Below are 24,767 nucleotides of genomic sequence, written 5' to 3'. Positions count from 1 at the left end.
GCAACATTAGGCAATGGGCCAGCCTAAGGCAAAGCAAAGGGGTCAAGGAAGCAAGCTGCTCTTCCTCTCCCTCTGAGAAGGACTCATCTCCCCCCAGCTGATGTCCACTTGTAGCTCAAAAAGAAGAAAAAGCAGGGAGGCAAAATTCACCCATGTACTCTAATTGCACTCTAAGTTCGCCATGAGTATTCCAATTGCACTTGAACAGCATGACCATAGAGCTACAGAATCAAATATTTGGCTACAATTGTTTTTTTAAAAATGAAGGTGATTATGTGTGATCCTAGTGACTTGAACATGGTGATGCGTTAAGAACTACAAAATCAAGTGGGATCATGAGGGCATGTTTGGGGAAAGCACCATGTGCATTAACTAACAGAGACATTTGAAGGTTACTTTTCAGCTGAATTTTGGGTTTTTACACTGCTTTCAGTTCTTAGATATACTGTATCAAGTATCCCCTGTTAGTAGAAAAATTACTCTTAGAAAAAGTTGTTCTATGTGGACTAATGTAGATTAATGCAGTGTTGGGTCTAAGCCTGCAGGACGAGAGTTTAAATCTTTGCTGGTATTCAACTAAGTTTTACTCAGTGTAGACCCATTGAAATTAAAGAACATGACTAATGTCAATAGGTGCACTCTGAGTAAAACTTAGCTGAATACTACCCATAATGGAGAATGGTCTTAGGCAGATCACAATCTGACAACCCAGTCTACCTCATTTGGTTGTTGCACAGATAAAAATTAAAAAAGGATATACTATACCCAGACATGGCCTCTGTTCTGCTCTCCTGCTGCTCAGGGGACAGGAGTTGTCCCCTGCAGAGCTTCTGTTCCCTTTCAGATCAACCCCTGACTTTTTATATTCTATGATGCCTTGCTGTTGTTAAGTGCAATTGACTGATCTTATTGTTTTCCTTATTTAATATCACAGGGGCAGTCAGGACGAGTTGGTTACCCGGTAACTTTGCCTTTCCCTTTATTTTGTAATCTTTTCTACAAACTGCACATCATTCTGAACCTCAGTCTTCTTACTATCCCTGTCAGCACACTCTCTCTCTCCCTCCCCTCCCCCTTCAATCATTATCATAGTTTTAAGGTTTTAATATTAAATCTTTGAAGAGCTGTTTCCAAATGCATTGGTAGCAATTTATTTAATTGGCATTAGTGGATGAGCAACTAGAATGCAGGTTGGCAGTCTTGGATCTCATCCAAAGCTACATGAAACACCCACGTGCACAGGCTTCCACCTTCTGTCCAGTGTAAGGGGGGAGGCGTGTGCATGCAACAGAATATGCATCTTAGAAAAACAGAATAAGCATTCTCAAAGTCTTCATTCACACAGGAATTACAAGCCTGTTTGGCTTGGTTTGTTTGTTTGTTTGTTTTTAGGAAGGCCAGTGCCAAAACAGATTTCCGTTGAGATATCTCAGCGTTTGCTTAATTGTAAACAGAGAAAGGCTTATATTTAGTTGTGATCTACAGATTATTACAGTACAGCAAATGCACAGTTATTTATCTGGCTGTTAAAGAAAAGAACAGCTGGGGTGTTTTTGAAGTCATTTACATGAATATGTGTTCGGGCTAGTATCTGGGATCTGCCTTGCCGCAAGATCAGTTGATAGGCATTTGTTACGTATTGTCTACTCCAGATATATTCTCTCAAATCTTGCTTCTATTGCTGGAAAATTATTATTATTATTATTATTATTATTATTATTATTATTATTATTACAATTTCCAGCATGTAATGTACCATAGTTGTATCTGGGGAAATGCAATTTGTTTTCCAGATAACACATCCATCGTTGCTGTTTTTACTGTGTGAAATGTGGTTGCATGGCTATCACGAATACCTATTTGATAATGCTGTGATAGAAATGATAAAGGTGTCTTAAGTCCTTCCCAGTACCTGTGCAATTTTTATGACTGTTTGTTTAGTTTTAATAACTTTTTCAGCTTTAGGGTGCAGTTCCAAGTGCATTTTACCTGGAAGTAGCTCCAGGTTATCTCTGCCTGATTTCTGAGTTGATTATACGATTGCACTATTAGAGGCAGACACGTTTGTCATTTTAGTACTCCAGTATGACAACATCATGTAGCAATAAAAAAAGTCTGTTGAAGCAAACATTAGCAAGGTTACTTCCTTTTTACATACCTGCATGCCATTTTTTAAGGTTAAAATCAGACAGTGGTGTATTCTTCCTCTGTAAACACTGTACAAATACACTACTTTTGTTTGAGGGTTTTTAAAGAACAAGTGGCATGCTCCTAGCTCTTTTTCCCATTCATTACATTGGCATAGCATGAGAAGCAATTAAGTGTAGCAATTAATTACTGATAATGTGAGTTGTGGGTGGGTGGGTGTGGTCCTAAGAGGAGAAACACTTCTGGTGATGTCTGTATTAAAGACAAATATAGAGCGTAAATGAGCATTCTAGATAAGAGAAAAGCTGGACCAGCTATAGAAGTAGCAAAGATTTACCTACTGGGTGGAGTTCTGTGAAGGGCCAAAGCAAAAAATAGGTACCAACTTGTGTAAAAACCTTCTTGGCTTTCAGGCGCTAAGAATGTAATTTATTAAAGATTAGGCAAACAGGGTTTGTTCTAAGTGGTCTGCTTAAATATAGTCGCTAGGAATTTGAATGCTCATTTATGAATTAGCGTGGGCCGTAAAAATACTCTTACTGACTACTCTAATTGTGTGTGTGTGTGTGTGTGTGTGTTTAAAAAAGCTTATTTCTTGCAGTCTTAGCTCTATTTTTAGTCACAATCCCCTGCAAACAGGAAATGTTGGAATGTACTAATCCCCTATAGTTACATACCAATGGGTCTGTAATACATTTATAATCTGTCCTCAGTGGGGGGATGCTTGGATACTGGCACATTAAAATTCATTCCTGGGCTCACCCTTTGTTCCAGAGCAAATGATCCATTATTGTCCTTGGCAAGCATCAAATTACTTCCCCTGGACTCAAACTGGTATGTAGTACTCCATGAGCACAGTTGAGAAACTCCATTTTAAGGCTCCACTATTAGCTTTGTTTTCAGTGTGACTACAAGATCTCCATTGAGGTAGAGGGGCATAACAACTCCACCAACCTTTTTGGACCAGTGGGCACATTTCAAATTTTGAGAGAGTACTGTGGGCACCAGTCATAAATGACCACATACTTTTGAGTAGACATGGATTTAATTGTGCTCTAAGTTTACTATACAGTGAATCCATAATGACTGCCTGGCCTGTACTTCCTGCACACCAGGAAACATTCCTAAACCTCTGCAAAGTTTTCACATTTTGAGAGGAGAGTAGTATTTGCAGAAAATAACTTCTAGGGACACAGGAAAGATGCATCCTGGTTGCTGAGGAAAAACAAAGGGAGATTCCAAGGACTAGAAAGAAAGAAGCAGGAAAAGTGCAGTAAGCAAGGGGACCATAACTCTTTAGATCCCCAGGGTGTCCAGCCATTTCCTGGTGTCCAAACAACTCAATTTATCAGTCATAGCTCTGACTTCATACAGCGGGTAAAAACACTGTGACAGGCAGGAACAGCCAAGCTGACTATTTCAGAGAAAATGCTTAGAAGGGTATCTGCACATTTTGCTTTATAACTTTCATTCTAGGAGGACTAGATACTTACAATAAAACAAAACAAAACACAATAAAAAGCTCAGTCTGGGGGTAAGGCAACACCTTCACAGGTAATAGGTTGGCAAACCCTGACATAAAACAACAGATCCTTTTTGGGAAGTCCCAATTACAGGTGCAGTGACCTGATCTGGCTTGGGACCACAGTTGAATGCAAGAGGTTAAAACCTCACATGTACTAAGGAGTTGAAGATTTCTCCTTCCTCTCTGTAGTTTGATCACTGCACTTGGGCGTGACAGCCTAAGAAATATGAAAGAAAGAGAAGTACAGTGGTACCTCGGGTTACATACGCTTCAGGTTACAGACTCCACTAACCCAGAAATATTACCTCGGGTTTAGAACTTTGCTTCAGGATGAGAACAGAAATCGTGCTCAGGCGGCGTGGCAGCAGCAGGAGGCCCCATTAGCTAAAGTGGTGCTTCAGGTTAAGAAGAATTTCAGGTTAAAAGCGGACCTCTGGAATGAATTAAGTACTTAACCCGAGGTACCACTGTATCCCACTTCTGCTGGTATGACAACATTTGATAAATTCCTGTGGGTGGAACTGATGTTTTACACACTTGCATTCTAATAATGCTACCCATTGGCTGCCTTGCCAATCACTTCAGTTCTCTTCAGCCCAGTTAATCCTGGTAGTATCATAATCCTTGCCAGCACTAGCGTAGCTGATACCAATTTAGCTTCAGCCTTCAAATAGCTATTAAAAGTACAGTAAGCATTATCAGGTATTGTGGCCAAAACAAGAATGCAATCGCATGGTCCTTCGAAGAAGAAAGTGGATAGATCGAATAAAATGTGACAGTCACAGCGCCATCGGGTACGGAATGTTCAGAGTGGGGAATTAACTCTTTATTGTCAAAATTATACTTGCAAGTTAGGGAAGAGTGTGTCTATCAGTCCAGCATCTCTCAGCTACTCCTAGGTGTGCACCCAATAAGGCAGTTGCAGCAACAGAGGGGCCCTGCCCCGACTTCAGCTTATGCATCTCCCCTATCGAAGACTCCAACTGTGTGATTATTTTAGGGAATCAAATGAGAACTATAATTGAGAGCTAAATGTGACACCATTCATGCAATTAGCAATTGTGCAATTTTTTTAAAAAAAATAAATAAATCTGTAAATAGGAGGTACAGTTGAGGGGGGCTAATCCAGATCAGGAGTTTGCCATGGGAGGAAAGATCCTCCTGGATCTAGTGTTGTCACTTCAGGCCCAGGTGGCTTTAGTGGATAGGAGTGCCTATCTGCAGGTATGGCTGGTTCTCCAGCCAGGTTTTTCCAGGATAGAGAAAGTCCAGCTACAGTAACACATGCTCTTGTAACCTCCTGTTTGGACACTTGTAATGCATTCTTTGTGGAGCTCCCCTTATAGATACTACAGAGGCTGCAGCTAGATCAGAATGCAGGAGCTAGGGTCCTAATGGGCGTCACCAGCCAGACACATATTATGCCAGCCTTAAAAGATCTGACCTACTCATCAGTTTACTTCCAAGCCGCAATCAAGGACCATATTTAACATACGAAGCCTTAAATGACTTGGGCCGCAAATATCTGGGTGGAGAGACTCCACCCATATTAACATGTCTCTCCACAAAGAGGCCCTGGTAGAGTTCAGGCAGTGGTAGCGCATGTGAGGGCTTTCTCCATGACAGCCCTGAGGCTGTGGAATGCATGCCCTTCCAAGCTACGTTATATGCTTTTTCAACATTACAAGTTTCCTCCTGTCAGACCTAATCCTCGCCAGTACCAAAATACAGGCAGGCCCACGGTATTTCCCCCTAACAAGTAGCAACCAAGAAGAAAATAAACTCAGGTCTCCTGGATTCTGCCAACTGAAGGAGGACCTTCCCATTGCTGCTTCTGGGGGGGAAAGCATCACGAAGCAAAAAGGGAAGGAAACAAGTTGTTTTCCCAATTAAAATCTGTTTGGATGTTTTATAGTGAACTAGCCTAGTGATTTCTGTTTCATTAAACTTTATTATATTCTTCCTATTTAATGTTATTTTTTGCCAGTGTGTAGTCATTATTCACATATTTAACAGATAATTCTTACCTACCCTGAAATATATAATTATTCTAAAGGTTGTACAGAGAAGCACCTCATTGATTAAGCGTGACAGCAGGCCTACTGACCAGTTTTTATGAATAGTATGCATGTACGAGCCAGTGTGGTATAGTGGTTAAGAGCGGTGGACTCATAATCTGGTGAGTCGGGTTCGCTTCCCGCTCTTCCACATGCAGCTGCTGGGTGACCTTGGGCTAGTCACACTTCTCTGCAGTCTCTCAGCCTCACTCACCTTACAGAGTGTCTGTTGTGCAGGAGGAAGGGAAAGGAGGCTGTTAGCAGCTTTGAGACGCCTTAGGGTAGTGATAAAGTGGGATATCAAATTCAAACACTTATCTTCTTTGTTGGATTCATGTGTTGTGTAAAAATGTATCATAAATGGTTATGGCGGAAAAGAGAAATAATATTAAATGCATGCGGCTCCCTGCTTCCTAAAGCTATGGGAAGATCCAGATGCAGCTGCTGAAGTACCTGTTTCCTTCTAAGAAGGGAGAACTGGCAATTTAAGTTATTTTTAAGATATATATTTGATTGCAAAGTTAGCCTGTTGCCTAGGTGCAGTGGATAACTTTGCCTCATCGCCAGCATTGCAGTAAGAGTCACCTGCCTGTCTTATTGGTTGTTGTGCAATGGGCAGGTATCATCTCTTCTTTGTCTTGGGCAGCAAATGTCTCTTTCTAGTCCACACTCAAGTATCTTGTGTGTGTTCTAGGTAATAAATACCAACCATCTTTGCCCATTTATGGAATTTCTTTTAGTTTCAAAGCAAGCATCTTCAACTAGCTCTTGAGACACCAACTGTCCACCTGAAATAAACTATGCTCACAACCACATAATTCAAAAGCAACCTTTTTACTTTACACAAAACAGCATTACCAGTGCAAAATTGTTTTGGGTCAATAATGAGAAAATTCTGAGTTTTTAAATGCAGGGTTTTTCTTTCTTTCTTTTTAGAAGATAGCAGTACAGTACAGTTTCAGTACTCGTTCCCCATTTTAAAAACAAATTGCAAGACAAAAACAAACCAAATCCAAAATAACAACAAAAACCACCCGGAGAAACTGAAAACTAACACACAAATACAACAGTAAAGCACTAATTAAAAGGAAACCCCACCACAAATGGGTGGTGTATGCCCACCATACACATACCACAAGTACATTTTGGGATATGGTTTGCTTTCATCTTGCAATTTGGTTTAGAACTGGAAATGAGAAGACTCTGCAAAAGGCTTGGAAGAGAAAGCAGCAACTTACTGTGCTTCATCCTAGAACTATATTTATGAGAACGGCTTTTGTCAAACAGAGTAAAACCGTTCTCTTTCCTTTCTCTCCTCCCTTTCTCCATTGCCTATCACCAAATGTATTTTTGTTTTCCAATGTTCTTGCAACTGCTGAGAAGCAAAAAGTGTTTTCCTTGTGTCTTGCGTCCCTGAATCCCCCCGGGACTCACCAAGAAGCACTTTGAATCAATCTAAAGGTCTGATTGGATTTTAATTACAGGGAATAGGGTTGGAAGGTTAGTGACCTTGCCTGCTCCTCTCCGTGCCCCACAGAATGAAAACCACTTGAGTTCAATTTACTGCTTTCTGGCATCCCTGCACACATTGGTGACCTCCAAACAGTGTCTCTGTGTCTGAAGTCTGTCAAGTCAATCCTTCAAGAACTGCAATTAGGTCATGCACAGTTGGGAAATATTGGGACTCACAATATCATTGCAATGTGAGAACAGATTTCAGTACCCATTATACTTAAATTAAAAGTTTCTCAACAAAAGCTAAAAAAAAGCAATTGCAGAATGCAGACCACCGTTAGATCTCATGTGTCCAGCAGGCAGTGGGGAGTTGTCAATGTGGTGTGTTAACAAGCAGAAAATGATTTCCAATATGATGGAAGACTGAATGAACTTGCTGAAAGAGGGTTCCATGGGGGGAGATAAAAAACGAAGGATTCAAAGTTTATGTGGAGATGGATTTTGCTAGAAATAGGAGAAAATAAGATTAGGCAAAATGTTTCTCTCCAACACCTGCAGTATGTAGCTTGGAGTGAGTAGAATTGACCTTGTCATCAGAAAAATACCTGGGGCACCACTTTAGTGGGGTTCTGCAACAACCAGTTTAATGCACATGTTACTCAGGAGCTTCTTCTTTGGCGATCACTCGTAGCTGAGTAAGATTGTCTTCCATAAACACAGTTTTAACAATAAGTGACTGTGGAGTCCAATTCTGGACCACACATCCTTCCATAGTCGGGACATTGGTTCCCGGGCGGGAGTTGATCACGGTGTGGATTTGCCTCTTAGCACGTTTCTCCCTTGAGTTCTGAGTTCGAGTGACCCTGCTGGGAGTACAAGATTCCCAATGGCTTTGCTCACAAGGGTCATAGGAACGTGCAAGCCCACTCACCACGACAAGGTGATGATCCAGCGAGTGAGACTCAGGAGCAACAGGATGCAATAGTAGATCCTGCTCTTTGGGGGGATAAAAAAAGATGAAGTTGAAAAATGAAGTACTCTCATTTTTCAGGTACTCTACATTGGACCCAGGGATGGGAAATACATTGCATGGAGCTGAATTTGATGCTGGGCTTGTCACATCCAGGCCATAACCACTGTACTTTGAATGTAGTTTTTTAAAAGATAAGTGGAGGTGACGCGGTTTCTATGTTTACTAGAAATGCTGGGCAGTAATCTTATCTTCTCCAGTGTTATCCAGTGTCCTAATGACACGTGTAACCCAGTTTTAAGAAGGGGCGGGTTAAGAAAGGTCTGCTGTGAGGGTGTGTGTTCTGCACACACACACACACACACACACACCTTACTTAGTCATGGTGGGCAAGATGAAGGTGCACATTTGCTAACTGGATGTACCATCTTAGAAGAAGTATAAGTACCTCAAGAAAGAACAAAGGGTCAAGTAGCAAAAATGATCTAATATTTCTTAACATTGAATTATTATGATGCAAACTTGCCTAAAAATATTTATCATCCTATTTTCTTATAGTATCTAACTTTTGAAACAAGTGTTCAATGAATGTGTCTGTGTTTGTGTGAGAGCGTATGTATTCAGGTACTGATCCCTGATTATGACAGAAACCTTAGTCATGATCTTGATCTTCTTGGATTTGCTTTCTCTTAATGCAGGAGGCAGGTGGAAAAGCTTTCGTGGGGTATCTCCAAGTATCTTAATGAGGTGCTTTTGCTGAATATGGTCTGGAGCCGAGGCAGTACATCAAATTGGTACTATGTCCCAGATAGGGATTTCTGTACCCTCCCATTGACCTCCTGGCTGGATGGAGTTCTTTCTTCCAGTGGTCTCTGGGCCTCAGAATATATATGAAACCTAGTTGAGTTAAGAGCCAGTTTTGTACTCCCAACAAAGGGACTCTAGCCAACACACTGAGTAATTTGCCAGACTACATTCGAAATCTGTCGTATTCCTATAGGTAAAATGAAACTTTATCAGCGTATTATTTCTGTTAGTTAGTAAAAGAGCTAAGCATTTTAGAATGGTGCACCAAACATAAACTTTTTTATATATAGAAACAGCCACTCTATTTTTATAGTGAAATAGAGATTACATCCTGGCAAGGAAGCATACTCATAGCTAGTTTGAATGTAAGCAGTTTTGTTTTAGCTTAGGTACACATAGCAAGTGATAAAATGATATGTGCTTTCCCCTAGAAAACGTAATAACCCACCCCCCACAACAAATTGTTCTCTGTATTCAGAATTAAACAGCTGCACAAGGAGGAAGACATAACGAGAAGTTTTGTGATGTTAAAAGACTGCCTAGTCTATCCATGCAATTGTGTAGACTCATTCCTTAGATTCAGCCCTTCTGCATCAGTTACCACATTTTTCGCTCTATAGGAAGCACTTTTCCCCCTCCAAAAATTAAGGGGAAATGTGTGTGCGTCCTATAGAGCGAATGCAGGCTGCGCGGCTAAGCCCAAAGCAAGAACAGGGAGACGGAGCGCTGCCCTGCAGAGACTAGAAAGACTGTACGAAGGTGGGGGGAAGGCTGCAACGCTTCCCCCCACCGCCAGCCCCACAAGCTCGGGGGGCAGCGGGAAGGCATGTGCCGCCTTTGCACTGCTCCCCGACCTGGTTTTGAGGCTGGCAGTGGGGGAAAGCAGCGCTCTTTAATGGGTGCGCAGCTCCTGCAGGCTTTTGTCCGCTTCTCCGCAAACTGTGGGCTTTTGCGGGAGCTGCTCCCAGAGCTGGGGGGGGGGGTCATATTTTTTTCCTTGATTTCCCCCTCTGAAAACTAGGTGCGCCCTATGGTCAGGTGCGCCCTATAGAGCGAAAAATACAGTATTTAATGTCCAGTTATTTTTAATGGTGGGCAAAATCACTAGGCAAATTCAAGTACAGCCCAGCATCCACAAGCAGAGGGATTTCTATAGGACTCAAAAGAACCAAATTTCCCCAATTCATGCACATGTTTTTGTGGGTGTGGGTGTGTGCAATCAGCACACCAAGTAATTACAGTGGTACCTTGGGTTACAGACGCTTCAGGTTACAGACTCCCCTAACCCAGAAATAGTACCTCGGGTTAAGAACTTTGCTTCAGGATGAGAACAGAAATTAACCTGAGGCCCCATTAGCTAAAATGGCACCTCAGGTTAAGAACAGTTTCGGGTTAAGAATGGACCTCCAGAACAAATTAAGTTCTTAACCCGAGGTACCACTGTACAAGTATCTGGAGCTTTTCTCCATGTCTCTTATTCCTGTCCAGCCCTTCTTACTTGTCTTTGTATGTGCCAAGTACGGGGAAAACAGGGCTGCACTGAGTCCTATGATAATTCCTCTGTGTATGAGTACTGCACCTGCTGGGATGGAATCATTCCCATAATATGAACTTAGACCTAGATGAACCGCTATTGATTCCCCACCCCCACCCTGATAATCAAAACTGAAGACTTTGTATAGTGTTCGAAAGTCAGTGTAGTACTAGCACATTGTGATTTTTAAATTGTCTGTATAATGTACATTACCTATTGTAATTATTGGCTTGTTATCCCTAGTAATTTTTTTTAAAAAAAAACCTTTTACAATAAAGTAGGGTCAAGTATGTCAATTTCCTATTCCAAGGTGCACCAGCTTATCAACAGATATGAACCCACAGAACTGGAAATTTGTTTGTTTGCTGCATTTATATCCCACCTTTTTCTCCAAGGAGCTCAAGGTGGGATACATGGTTCTCTTTTCCTTCATTTAATCCCCACAACAACTCTGTGAGGTAGGTTAGGCTGAGAGCCAGTGACTGGCCCAATGGCACCCAGTGAGCTTCTTGTCTGAGGGGATTTTTACCCTGGCCTCCCAGGTCCTACACTAACACTCTAACCACTGGTTCTCTGTTCTAGAATTTATTTGGGGATGATTCTTGGGGAGTAGGTGATATTAGCTTATCTACAGTCCTATGGACATTTAGAATAGCCCACCCCAAAAGGACATAGAATTAGAATTCATATTGAGCTAAAGTGCAGTATTAAAAATACCATGCAGCAGTATCCTGGTTATATGGTAATGATCAGGTGACAAAGGGAAGAGGTAGAACTTGTGCTTTGTCTCAAAGCAGTAGCTTTGAAAGTGTTTTCTTTGGACTGCTTGTAGGGGCAGAAGGGAATAGATCAGTCTCCTTAAGGAACCAAATTTGATACCCTCACCTTGCTTAACCTTTTACCATCTTGGAGCGGCCCCGTTGAACTATTTGAGTAACGGAGTACGAGTCAGCATAATAAAAGTGACAGGCTCTATATTTGGAAGACATTTACAGGCTCAAGCACCTCACTGAGATTTAGGCATAACTTGGCTCCACTTTAGTAAAGAATTCAAGTACATGGTTTAAACCCCACTGACATAAGCAGAGCTTGAGTTTATATTTTGGGTGTTTTGCTAGTTAGAGAATTGCCCACTGCAGCTGATAAAGATCCCTAGTGGAAAGCTCAGCAATCTTCGCTGGGAACAGAAATTACAGTCTTACCAGTGCTACTTAGAAGTGTCTAGGAGAAATAAGAAACCACCTTTTGCAGCAGGGAATCCCAGAGCTGGTAGATAAGACTCTTTCTAGCCATACCTAGTTGAGCTTTCCCCATAATACATAGTATTCCTCTCCCCATAATGAAAGTTGCAAGCATTTTGGCTAATCTTGGTCCTTAGCACTAACAAACTAGATAGATCGGAAAATTTCATCCATACCTGTAGGTACTGAGAGTTACTTGTGTAGACCACAAATATCCTCTCCCAACTGTGTGTGTGTGTGTAAAAATCAGTACTCTCTTGATGCACCATGGCTTATACATGGGGTTGTCCATGTTGTATATTTTTTTACAGTGGCCTTACAAAACAACTCATTTACCCTGTTTTGAGTCAAAAGCTTCTGTGTGTTTGTGTGCCTTCCTTCTTTTTCTACCTTGCACATTTTTCCTAAGCTTAAAGGCGCCCTCTAGTGCTTTTTGGACTGTAAGAAGACAACAGTTTTATGTTCCGTTATTTCAGGAAAGTGTTTACTTGAAAATATAGCTATTCCCAGCTCTTCTGTGCACTGATCTGTATCTAGATGCAGTATTCAGCCACAGCAGAGATATAAAGCAGATGCAGAAACAAAACAAAAGCTTGAATCAGTGGGATAGCTAGGCACCACGCAGTCCTACAGTTGACACTGCAACTAGACTGCTGTCATTGCCTAAGGGCAAGAAGGAGTAGATTAATAAAGAAGTAGGTATCAAAAATATAGACTATTTTAGAAAGGAAACACAATTTTAAAATGTTAAAGTAGAAAAAATATTGAATCTCCATGCTATAGACACAAAGATGGCTGGGGAGAGCGGGGTATAAATAAAAATTATTATTATTATTATTATTATTATTATTATTATTATTATTATTATTATTATTTAACAACCTTAGAGTTTACATTTTAATCTAACCCAAGAACCCCTTAGCATCTAGCCTATCCCAGCTCCTCTGTTCCTTCAAGAGTGAGCTAATGGCAGCCACAGAGAAACTGGCAACCCCACATGTAAAGCTCTTTTGTAAAATCAAGCATATCAGTCAATGCCAATCAGTGGAAGAACAGGCAGAGAGTTCAGAGGATATGGAAAGGAGTTAAGAAATCATATAGAATTTCTTAATCAGCAATGGCTAACTTTAATATATTGTGCAGATAAACTTTTAACATCATTTCATTGATAAAATTGGATCATATTTGGATATATTTGTAATATATCACATCTGAAATAAGAATGGAGCTGTGTAGAGGCAACGTCTGGATTCACGGTTTTTCTCACATTGTGATTTTTGCATAGCGTATACACACACACACACACACACACACACATCATGATTCGTAATATATTGCCAGGTCAAAAATTATGAAATCAATATCATGATATGGACTTGAAACCAGTTTTGGAAACCCAGCCAGATGGGCAGGGTATATTGATTGATTGATTGATTGATTGATTGATTGATTGCCCACCCCTAACACACATCATGATTTGTGATATATTTCCCGGTCAAGAAAGATGAAACCAATATCGCGATATAGACTTCAAACCAATTATCTTTCAAACACAGTCCTATCCCGGACTACTAAATAATAATTGCTGCAGAGACAATGTTCACATTTTCAATATTCATCAGTTATGCAGGATTGTTTCCAGGCCTTTTTGCATACTACTTTTCAGTACACCGTGACATCTTACAGTCTCAGTTTGAATGAATCAAGAGTTTGAATGAATCAAAAGTTTCTGCAATTATGGGACAGATGGCAAAAAGCAAGAAGCTGTGCTACCATTGAGTGTAAGTGAATGATGGTAGCAGAAGCGTTGCTATTTTCCAGTAAGAACAGGGAAAGATCTCATTACAGCTGCCTGCGTTACTTCAGAAACTGATAGACTCAAAGGATCGTGAGGTGAACACGTGAACCTGGGCTGTTAAATGCAGAAACCATGGTCAGTTCCAGGAGACAGGCAAGTTGCTTCTATGAGCTACAGAACCCTTGTATCTTGGGTCCTACGACAAACCTCATAATTAGGGACTAAAGAGCACTGAAAAGAATCATATTTTCACTGTAGCTTTGCAGATCTACAGAGTTTTGTATCTTCTTAACCAGTCCATGGATGTCTCAAGCAAAGATTTGATTCACCGGACAGTTCAGGTTGCTTAGCCAGATAATCTGATGTACTGGTTTCAAAATCCAGATGTTGCAGCAGTACTTCAGTGCAGAGCTGTGTGATCTTCTCATCCTGCAGGTGGAGCTACTCTTTCAAAGGGGCATGCATTTCCTGATACTGCTGCCACCTCTGGGCCAGGGACACAACACAGGTCCAGAGCAAATGCTTGTTGTGTTCAGTTGTTGTATACCTCAGGTATACAATAGCCGAGTCAATGCCCAATGCATAATAAACCAAGGACCAACTTTTAAAGTTTATTGTAGATGTCAGCTTCTTGGCATTTCTGATTATGTAACTGCTGACACCTCTCTATGCTTTCCTATCACTGGCTGGCAAATACTTTTTTTGTTGTTTAGACAGGCCTTTGGCTGCTAACTGGCCATCGCAGCGGTTTCTGAATCATGGGTGGTGTGTATTTTCTTCTCCCCTTGCTGTTGTTTGAAATGGTTGCAAGTTGTTATGCTTCGGTACTATTTTTAATATGGTAACTTTTTTTGGTTAATATTGATAACATTGACGTGTCTTTTAGCTACACCTGTTTTTAATTCATGTTGTGAGCCACCCTGAGTCCTGTACTGGGAGTAAGTGTCGAACTAGGACCTGGGAGACCAGAGTTTATTTGCCCACTCAGTCATGAAGCTCACCTTGGGCCAGTCGCAGTCTCTCAGCCTAGCCTACCTCCCAGTGTTGCTAGGAAGATTGAATGGAGAGGAAATGAACTATGTATGCCATCTGGAGGTTCTTGGAGGAAAGGTCAGATATAAAGCCAGTAAATGCAATAAATATGCGGGTGGTGCTGTGGTCTAAACCACTGAGCCTAGGGCTTGCCGATCAGAAGGTCAGCGGTTCAAATTCCTGGGACGGGGTGAGCTCCCGTTGTTCGGTCCCAGCTCCTGCCCACCTAGCAGTTCGAAAGCACGTCAAGTGCAAATAGATAAATAGGTACCGCTCCGTCGGGAAGGTAAACGGCATTTCCGTGCACTGCTCTGGTTCGCCAGAAGCGGATTAGTTATGCTGGCCACATGACCCGGAAAAAACTGTCTGCAGACAAATGTCGGCTCCCTCAGCCAGTAAAGCAAAATGAGCGCCACAACCCCAGAGTCGTTCGTGACTGGACTTAACAGTCAGGGGTCCTTTACCTTTTTTAATGCAATAAATAAAGGCAGGGTGTTAAATAAATAAATGCAAATTTGTTTGTCTGTCGTTCTTGCTTTATTGCCAACCTTTCTACCGAGGGGATCAGGGAAGGAAGTGCATGCAGAAGTTATCCTACGGGATTAGAATCTCCTCATACTGCAAAGTCTGGAGTATTTCCTCAGACCTTTTATTGTGCTGTATTTATTATGTATTGTTATACTATTAAAGTATATTGCAAGAGCATTCAGGAGGAACCTATGGAAAGAGGTTCACTGTGCTGAGCAAACCTTCCATTGGAGGGGGAGGGCAAGTTATCAGCATGGCTTTATGACTTCAGTCTGATACGTTGCCTGTGACATGCACACTACGGCCATCTCTGAATCACATTAAATGCATTTCCTTCTACTAAACCATATGCCATTACAATAAAAAAAATGTTTCAGAACTAACATTTGTTTTGTTTTTCCCCTCACCAGAATTTGTAAGAATAAACACTGCCACACTGAACTGGAAAACAATAGAGATGAGAACATAGAACATCAGGATCTGCTTTCATGTTTGCCAAAATATTAGCATGTGTTAGGTCCAGTTTGTATTACCCTTTACTCTAAGTGGCATATGCCACTTACTTTGCAAGTAGTTCTGTTGGAGTCAATGGGGCGGTAAGGACATAATAAATTACTGAGGCTGAGGATAAAGCAGAATATGCTCTATTTTCCAATTTCTACATATTTTAGCTGTTCTCGATTTAATGGCTTATTAGAAGGTCCTCAGACATGGGCTCGTTAATTTTGATTTTATACGCTGCCCAGTCTTGTGTTTGCCTGCTGGTGGGCATTTATCCTCATAAACTGCAACAGCAATATATTATAAAGAAGGAGATTGGGTTAAAGGAAAGCTAGGACAGGGATAGTTTCTGATGCTTATATTAGCACTGTAGACAGCTACATCTGGAAGAGAGTAAGAAGAGGGAAAATGAAAAACAGATGCAAGTGCAAACACTAGAAGTAGACCTTTTCAGCTAGCCCATAAATGCAGCCAGATTTTCCCGTTGTTGCTATTTAATGGTTCAAATTATTTATACAAAAAATAAGCAGTGATGACCTGATTATTTTAGCAGTACCAGTAAAACATACTGTGCTTTGGGGACTGGGAAGAAGAAAAGGTTAAAAAAAATGTGAACTTTTGATCAGCTGGCCCCATCTTTGAGAGACACTCAACAGCATGTCAGGTACATTCAGTGAGCACTGGTCAGAAAGATAGAAAGAAGAGCTAAAGGAATGAGAACCTCAGTGTATGCTTTTAGGGGAGCGACCATAGCTTAATGCATTGCAGACAAAAGGTCCCAGATTCAATCCCAGGCATCTCCATCTGAAAATATCTGAAGTAGAAGATTATGGGAACGACCCTGAATAGATACAGTCAGTTAGAGTAGTTGCTCCTAGGTGATACTGGACTGCATGGATAGACAATCTCACCACATACAAGACAGTTTCTTACAGTCAACAAATAGAGCTGCTGTGAGTATCTTCTCCATGATAGTGTGTCATCAGTTGAATCCCAAGGCAAAAACATGTTTAATTGTCATTGATCACTTTGACTTTCAATCCCCTGTACAACACTGAACACTTTGTGAATTAGTCAGCATTTCTTCTTTTCTCGTTAGAATTTTGCAGATCCTTCCTCTTTAGATATTGATTGGTGCATCACCCTCTTCTTCCCAAAGCTATTCAACAGTGCCCAAGCTCAAATCCAATGTATAGCAGTTTCTATCTTGAGCAGGAAAAACAAAGGACATCTTAACTTGCCCAAGTTTTGATAACTCAAAATCTAAATCCCAGTCAAAGTCCTTATTTTAGGAAAATATATTGCCTTGATTCTCAGCATGCCCAGGGACATACTTTGTTATTGAGGAACATAGATTTCAGCACTGTTTTTATAATTGTAAGGATTGAATTGTAATGTTTTGTGTTGCGTTGTATGTTAGGGAAGCAGTGGATGTTAGAAACCGACAACATTGTTTGTATTTTAAGAGAAAGCATTGCTTGAAAACTATGGAAAATCTGTTATGGAAAAGCAAAGTGGACTCCACTTTGAGGATTTTATGAGATTTCCTTGCTATAGTAGCAACTTTTTATTGCCCCACATGTGTGGTAGGATTTTGGTTACTCCAGTTTGTAATTTTGGGTTGGAGCAAGTTATATCTATTGTTCTTCTCATGCATTCCACAAGAAATAACTACAATACATTTGTGGGGGGAAACAATGAAGTCAAGCCATAGGCAAGGAATTATTATTTTTTGTAAGGCGTGAGGACAGTCTCACAATTCTTTTGATAGAGATACTTTCCATCTGTGCCATGCCTCCTCACTTTCTTGGATCAGGAAGGTTTGTTGCTGCGAGCTAAATTCAGCTCCCCTTTCAGAGAGCTCCTAAACTGTCATGAGATTCTTTTGTGTACGGCAGAAGGTTCTGCAGCTGTTCAGACAGACCTGATTGGATAGTGCTCACAAAGCCATTGATGACAAAGGCACATATTCCCCACCTCACATCTGCTGCTCAGCAATGCTGCCCACATTTTCAAAAAGGTAGGAGATTTGCTTTTATTTTGTTTTAATGCCTTAAAATACTTTCTTAGGGTGAGCTGTAGTGTTTGAGGCCTTAAATGGCTCTTTCAATGGAAGACCTAATGTTAGGCTGCTCCCATCCCTGCTGCCATGTCCTACAGCAGCCTTTCCCAACCAAATGAATAATGACTGCTGGGAGGAGTGCAGAGGGAAGAAATGCCATGGTGCATCTGCAGCAGCACAACTGGACGCCTTCACCTGCCCCAGCTGCAACAAAACATGCCTCTCCTGCATCAGTCTCTACAGCTACAGCAGGCTCTGCAACCTTCCAACATCTTGACTTCACCCCCAAAGATATACTCCTTCATTGTCTCCTGAGACAGATGGATAATAATAATATTAATAATTATTTATTATTTATACCCTGCCCATCTGGTTGAGTCTCCCCAGCCACTCTGGGCGGCTCCCAATCAAGTGTTAAAAACAATACAGTATTAAATATTAAAAACTTCCCTAAACAGAGTTGCCTTCAGATGTCTTTTAAAGATAGGATAGCTGCTTATTTCCTTCACATCTGAAGGGAGGGTGTTCCACAGGGTGGGCGCCACTACCGAGAAGGCCCTCTGACTGGTTCCCTGTAACCTCACTTCTTGCAATGAGGAAACCGCCAGAAGGCCCTTGGCGCTGGATCTCAGTGTCCGGGCTGAACAATGGGGGTGGAGACGCTCCTTCAGGTATACAGGACCAAGGCCATTTAGGGCTTTAAAGGTCAGCACCAACACTTTGAATTGTTCTCGGAAACGTACTGCCAACAAAAAATAGAAAATCAAGTCCCTACCTGAACATTTTCGGTTTTACAACTGGTTCTTGTTTACCACCAGCTTCTACCAAAAAACTATCACATCCAGTAATTGTTGGACATCAGAATTTATAGGATTTTTATTATACAATTCTGAGTTTTGTTATTCTTTGAATAAATGGCTGAAAAGGGATTGACTATTCCTAATAAAGTATTCAAAATACTAATTAGGAAGGGTTGAAAGATTTATTGTATACAGAATTTCTAAATATATCTTAAAACACTGGCTCATTTTCCTAAAATACCCAGCACATGGATAGTCAGCAGTTTGCAGTTTTGACCAGTATTGATGTAATTTTTCCTAAGATCCAGTGTGTCATAGAAGATAAAGTTTGAAGATCAAATTGCACTTAGCTCCAAAGTTCATTAGGTGAATTTCAGTTCCTCTCTCTCTCTCTCTCTCTCTCTCTCGGGAGGGGGGGCTGTGTGTGTGTGTGAAATTATTATTGTGAGGCTAAATTGGGAAGTATCTGAAAGAAATGCAGGATAAAAATAAAATTGTAAAAATTAGTTTATGAAATTAATATTTTTTCAAAAAAATTCTATTTCACCTGAAAAAAATTCTATTTCACCTGAAGAGCCTGCATGGTGTAGTGATATTTAGGAGACTAGGCAGACCCAAGCTCCGATCCCCACTCAGTTATGAAGTTCATAGGGTAGTCTTGGAATGCTGTCCCCCCTGAATTATGCTTGGCCGGGTTTTATATTATGCATATTGTTATTGATTCTGTGACATGGATCTGTTCTCACTTTATGCTTTGTGTTTTTGAACTTTTAGTTGTAATTTATTTTACTGTACCCCATGCCCTAGTATAGCTTTTCAATGAAAGATGGGCTCAAAATATTTCAAATAAATAAATGCCTAAATTTCTTATTTTCTTTCTTTTAAGTAAGGCTGGACCTGTTCTCTTTTCTCAGTCCCCTCTCCCGGCCACACTCTTTACTCTTCCTGAGCTCTTCTTCCCCAAGAAACTAGGAATACTTTGACAGCGCTCTAATTTGGGTGGGTGGGTTCAGATAGAACTGGGGCTGGGGACAAAACATGGCAATTCTGTTCCAGATTGTTCAATGCTAATGCTTTGTAGAATAAAAATAAGTAGCATTATAAGAGCAGCTTTTATATGTTGGCCTCAATCAACTTGTGTATGTTTCCTCCTCCAATAAGCAATTAGGAGTTTCACCCTGTCTAGATAATTAAACATAGGAAAGCTGACATAAGATATAATAAACATAGCAAAAATGTAAACGGCCAAATCTGCAATAAATAAAGTGTGCCAAAGAACAAATCCTCAGTAAATCCTTGCCCCTAGATAATGCCCACTTACTGCACCAAAAGAGCTTATTTAGGAATACACATGGCTATCCAAACTTTTTGAAGCATGACTACACTATGGTTACCAGATTTTTTTTCCAATGAATCTGGGGACACTTATTGTTTGTTATGTACATGTGAATGCTGAGAAAGCTGTAAATCTGGGGACTGTCCCTGGAAAATGGGGACATCTGGTAACCTTAGACTACACGAATATAAACAGTGATACCATAGTAAACTTTTCTTAAAGGAGCATTTACAAGCCAGTCAGAATGTGACAACCTTGAAAGTTAGTGAATTGTCAGCATATGTGTGATAATCATTCCATCTTAATTCAAGATAAAGCCCTTGTTATAGTTCAGAACTTAACTGGTTAAATTCCCTGGTGTGTGTCACCTGCTGACGTCAGCTTACAGAAGCTGGGTGGAGACAGAAGCTTTTAGAAGCTAAGGAGGAGGAGTTTTTCCCTGTACTTTCACTTCTTCTCTCTGTATCTGTGAGAGAGACATGGCTGAAAGAAGCCCTGGTCTTTGATGCTGTAATGTTTTAATAAAGAGCTGTAAATAGACAAATCTGTCTATGTGTGCTTGGCAAAAGGAAGTAAGTCTGCTTTACACGCTGTGTTCTACTCTGCTAAAAGCCGTGACTGAGAAGAGACAGCAGGAGTTATTGCGCAGCTTGGGAGGAAGCGTGCCGGACCGCTGTAAGTGATTGATTGGGATCGTAAAGCTGTCTGAGATCGCGGCCCTATCGATCAGGGAGGATCGATATATATCCGAACAGGTTATGGAAGGTCAGACAACGCTCGTAAAGCAGTCGGTGTGAGCTCCAGGAATGTTTTTGAAGTCAGCGGTCTGCGGCTGAGGAGCGGAACGGGAGCTGACTGGGTGCCGGAGAGCAAGAATGATTAATTGCCTGCTTCCGAGAGACAGTGAGAGCTTCTGATACACAGAGAGCTGGAGCTAAAAGCAGCTAAGAGCTGGAGGCTGAGACGCAGCCGATAACGTTTCTCCACGGAAGGGAGAGCCAAGCAGCTGGTACGGAGTAAGTACAGCTTGGGGCACCTTGGGAGAACGGGAGAACGGGAGAAGATGGCCAAAAGCCAGAATATACCTCTGGAAAAGCTCACTCTAAAGAGTTGGGCAACGTGGTCCAGAAAAATAAGGGGGTTATTCTTGGTTGAAGGGCTCTGGGAAGCAAACCAATGGGAGCCAAAATCACCCCTTAGCTGGCCAGCAGCTGGAACAGGCGTTGCAAGCTGTGGGGCTGCGTGGGCTGAAGATAGCCAGCAGAGAATGCAACAAGAGCTGAATGTGCTCAGAGCATGTGTTGATGCATCACTGAGGCCTCATTTGGAGGGCGTTGATAAGCAGTGTCCAGTGCACAGCGGAATGATGAGAAGTATGAGCCAACATGCTCTATACTACTTTATTTACAGTTCAAAGCTGGTAAGTTACAGAAAAACATCTTCCCTCTGCCAGAGCAGAGAAAGCGTCATCTCTCCTCTAAGGCACGGAGAGAATCACACAAACAGAGACTGCAAAGAGCAGTGAAAAACAGGAAACCAGTGTACGTCATATCCAGTCTCCTGTTCCCGTGGGAAAACCTCCAACAGTACAGACTCTGTGGAATGTAAACAACCTGTCTCATGACAAGCACTTCGCTGCACAGAGAAGAAAGCAGAAACCAACATCCTCCCCCTTTCTGTGAACATCTCTGGGCAGCGTGTTCGTACAATATCAGTACAAACCCAACTTCTGCACATAGGTACAGTGTTGATCCCTTGATACAATCTTGGACAATACATCAGCAGGAATTTCATTACCTGGCATATAGGACACCGTTACGAGTCCCTTCTGAATACGTTCCCTAGCATGTTGCAACTTCAATTGCAAGTGCTTCGTGCTTTGCTTACAACCTTCAGAATTCAGCAAAGCCAAACATGCTTTGTTGTCCTGGTAAACCTGGATTGGACATTTGACAGGAATTTTCATGTCTTTGCACAATTGTAACAACCATTCACAATCTTTAAGTGAATAAGACAGTGCATTCAGTTCAGCTTCACAAGTACTTAAGCTAACTGTTGTTTGCTTCTTGCATGACCAATCAAATAGACCCTGATTGTACTTATAGCAAACTCCAGACGTACTTTTCCTGTCTCTAGTGTCACTTCCAAAACTTGCATCTGCAAATATCTCAAGACCACCAGACTTCTGATTGTTAAATCTCAGTCTGTAATGCATAGTGCCTTTCAAATACCGCGCTATGCGTTTCAGAGCTTTCCAATCCTTAACAGTAGGATTGTTGACTTGTCTGCTTAGCAAATTACAGCTAACAGCAATGTCTGGTCTTGAACATCTGGCAATGAAGTTTAGCTTGCCTAGCACACTTCTGTACAGTGTAGTGTCAGAAAATGCTTCTTCAGTGTCATCTACCTGATAACCTGTTGTCATCGGTGTGTCCACAGGGTTAGCATCCATCAGGTTTAGCTTGCTTAACACATCAGCAATTTTCCGTGACTGGTGTACTAGAATGTTACCATCTTGATCTCTCTCTATTTCCAGAGATAGGTAGTTGTTTACCTCACCAAGATCTTTCATGTTAAAGTGCTCTTTCAGTTGAACTAGGGTGTTATTGTACATTGTGACATCTTTCCAAAAGAATAAAAGATCATCAACATAAAACAAACAATACAGTTTCTTTTGCCCCTCCTCTTTGACAAATACACATGGATCAGATTTCCCTTGCTTAAAACCTAGAGAAAACAATACTTCAGTGAGTTTTGTGTGCCAACACCGTGCACTTTGTTTGAGACCATAAAGGGATTTTTTCAGAGCACAAACAAATCCCTGTTTTACCTGTACGCCATCAGGTGGAAGCATATAAAGTGATTCATTTAGAGATCCGTACAGAAAAGCTGTATTTACATCATGGTGACTAATGTGTAGATTTTCTTCTGCAGCTAGCTTGAGCATAAGCCTAATGCTCTCATACCTCACTGTGGGTGAGTAGGTCTCGTGATAGTCTTCACCTGGTACCTGTGCAAATCCTCTGGCTACCAATCTGGCTTTGTGTCTGACTATCTTGCCATTTTGATCAGTCTTCGCTTTGAAGACCCATTTGCTTCCAAGCAATTTCATTCCTGGAACTACTGGAACTAGGTCCCATGTTTTGTTCCTTTCCAAGGAATCAAGCTCAGCCTTCATGGCATTTAACCATGGCTCAGCTTCCTTTGAATCCAAATCCTGGATTTCTTGGAAACTTGAAGGTTCAAAAACCTTCTTGGAGCTTTTAACAGCTGTTACTGCTATCTTAGCAAACTCATCAGCAAATCTCTTTGGAGGTCTGCCTTTTGTGGCTCTCTGTGACCTGCGAATTAGCCTTAAGTCTTCAACACTCTCCTCTTCCTTCTTAGGAGAAAAGTGACCTATTGTGAACAATGGTTCCTCCAATTCCTGATCAGAGCTTTCAGAGGGTCGCATAGAGGCTTTCGCACTCTTGAAATCCTCTGAATCATCTGATTCAGTTTCAGACTCAGAATCAGAACCTTCATCAGTGGGTGTGGGTTGTTGCGGTTGCTTTTGACTATCCTCAGTCTCATCACTGTCATCAGGATAACATTGGAAAATTCCCACATTCTCCCCCCACTTGGCATTGTACTCAACACTTCTTGTGAGCTTAATTTCCTTAGAGTCAGTCATCATTATTCTGTAAGACCCTTTCTGATAACCTAGAAAGATACCATGCAATCCACGCTTGTCTAACTTGGAGTTTTGTGGTGAGTGAACCCACATGTCAGAACCAAAAATTTTCATGTGTTTGATGTATGGCTTCTTGCCAAACATCTTCTCATAGGGGGTACAACCAATCGCTGAAGATAACCTGCGATTATAACTGTAAGTGAAACATGAGAGAGCTTCGGCCCAATAACTCTCTGGAAGATTTGCATCATGCAGCAAGGTTTTTAACCCTTGAAGCAATGTCTGATTTGCTCGTTCCGCAAGCCCATTCTGCCATGGCGAGCGAGGACTAGACAAATCGTGTTGAATTCCTTTCTCAGCCAGAAAAGCTTCAAACTGCTGAGAAGTGAACTCTCCCCCCCGGTCAGTAAAAAGAATTTTTATTTTCTTACCATGCACATTACCCAACCAAGCACAGAATTCCTTGAACCTAGGAAAAGCCTCTGATTTCTGCTTGAGATTGTACACATAAATATACCTGGAAAATGCATCAATGAGAACCATGAAGTACCTATTCCCACCCAAAGAGGGCGCTAGTGGTCCAACCAAATCAGCATGAATAATTTGGTATGGTTCTGTAGCTTGCCTACTAGACACCTTACCTTTCGCAGCCATTTTCACCTTGTTTGCTGCGCATGCCTTGCACTTCATGTGGTACCTGCAGGGTTTAATAGTCATACCTTCAACCAAGGCAGGCATTTTAGATACTGCCTCAAAATGCAAATGTCCAAATTTCCTGTGAAAAGCATGAATACAATCTGCATGCAAACTTTTGTTAGAACCTGCAATGCAACAAGTGTCATCCTGCACAACATCATCATAATACAAAACAAACAAACGATCAACAAATTCAGCATACAATTGATAATCATTTTTCTTAGTGATGATGCATCTATTGTTTTTAAAGGAAACGTCAATTTTCCGCTCCATCAGCTGTCCAACGCTAAGCAGATTATGTTTCGCGTCCGGCACATAAAGCACATCCTGTATCGATAAGTCCAAACTGTGAAGAACAACAGTTCCGTAGCCTTTACTGGGGATTGTGTGGTCATCCGCCTGGTGAATCGCACCTTCCTGCGGTGTAAAAGACACGAACAGTCGCTTATCGTTGCACATGTGATGCGTTGCAGCTGAATCAACAACGAAGAAAGATCTAGACGTCTTCTGGACCTCTGCAACCTCTGCAACCTTTGGAACCTTTGGAGTGTAGCGTGAGACCATTGCCTTGTGCTGCGTTGTCCTGGACACCGGACCTTTGCCT

General features: G+C 41.4%; 1 protein-coding gene across 1 annotated transcript in view; it reads left to right on the top strand.

Annotated features, from left to right (window-relative positions):
* COL23A1 (collagen type XXIII alpha 1 chain) overlaps positions 1-24,767 on the top strand; it is a 314,166-nt gene that overhangs the window by 218,522 nt on the left and 70,877 nt on the right. Inside the window, exon 4 of the mRNA XM_081900617.1 lies at positions 935-961. Coding sequence (XP_081756743.1) covers positions 935-961 — 27 coding nt within the window. The remainder of the gene's footprint in view (positions 1-934; positions 962-24,767) is intronic.

Source organism: Podarcis melisellensis, assembly GCF_964234715.1.
Source record: "Podarcis melisellensis genome assembly, chromosome: 2".
Taxonomy (NCBI): Eukaryota; Metazoa; Chordata; class Lepidosauria; order Squamata; family Lacertidae; genus Podarcis; species Podarcis melisellensis.
The sequence above is the reverse complement of the archived record's forward strand: the minus strand, read 5'-3'. Positions and strand labels throughout refer to the sequence as shown.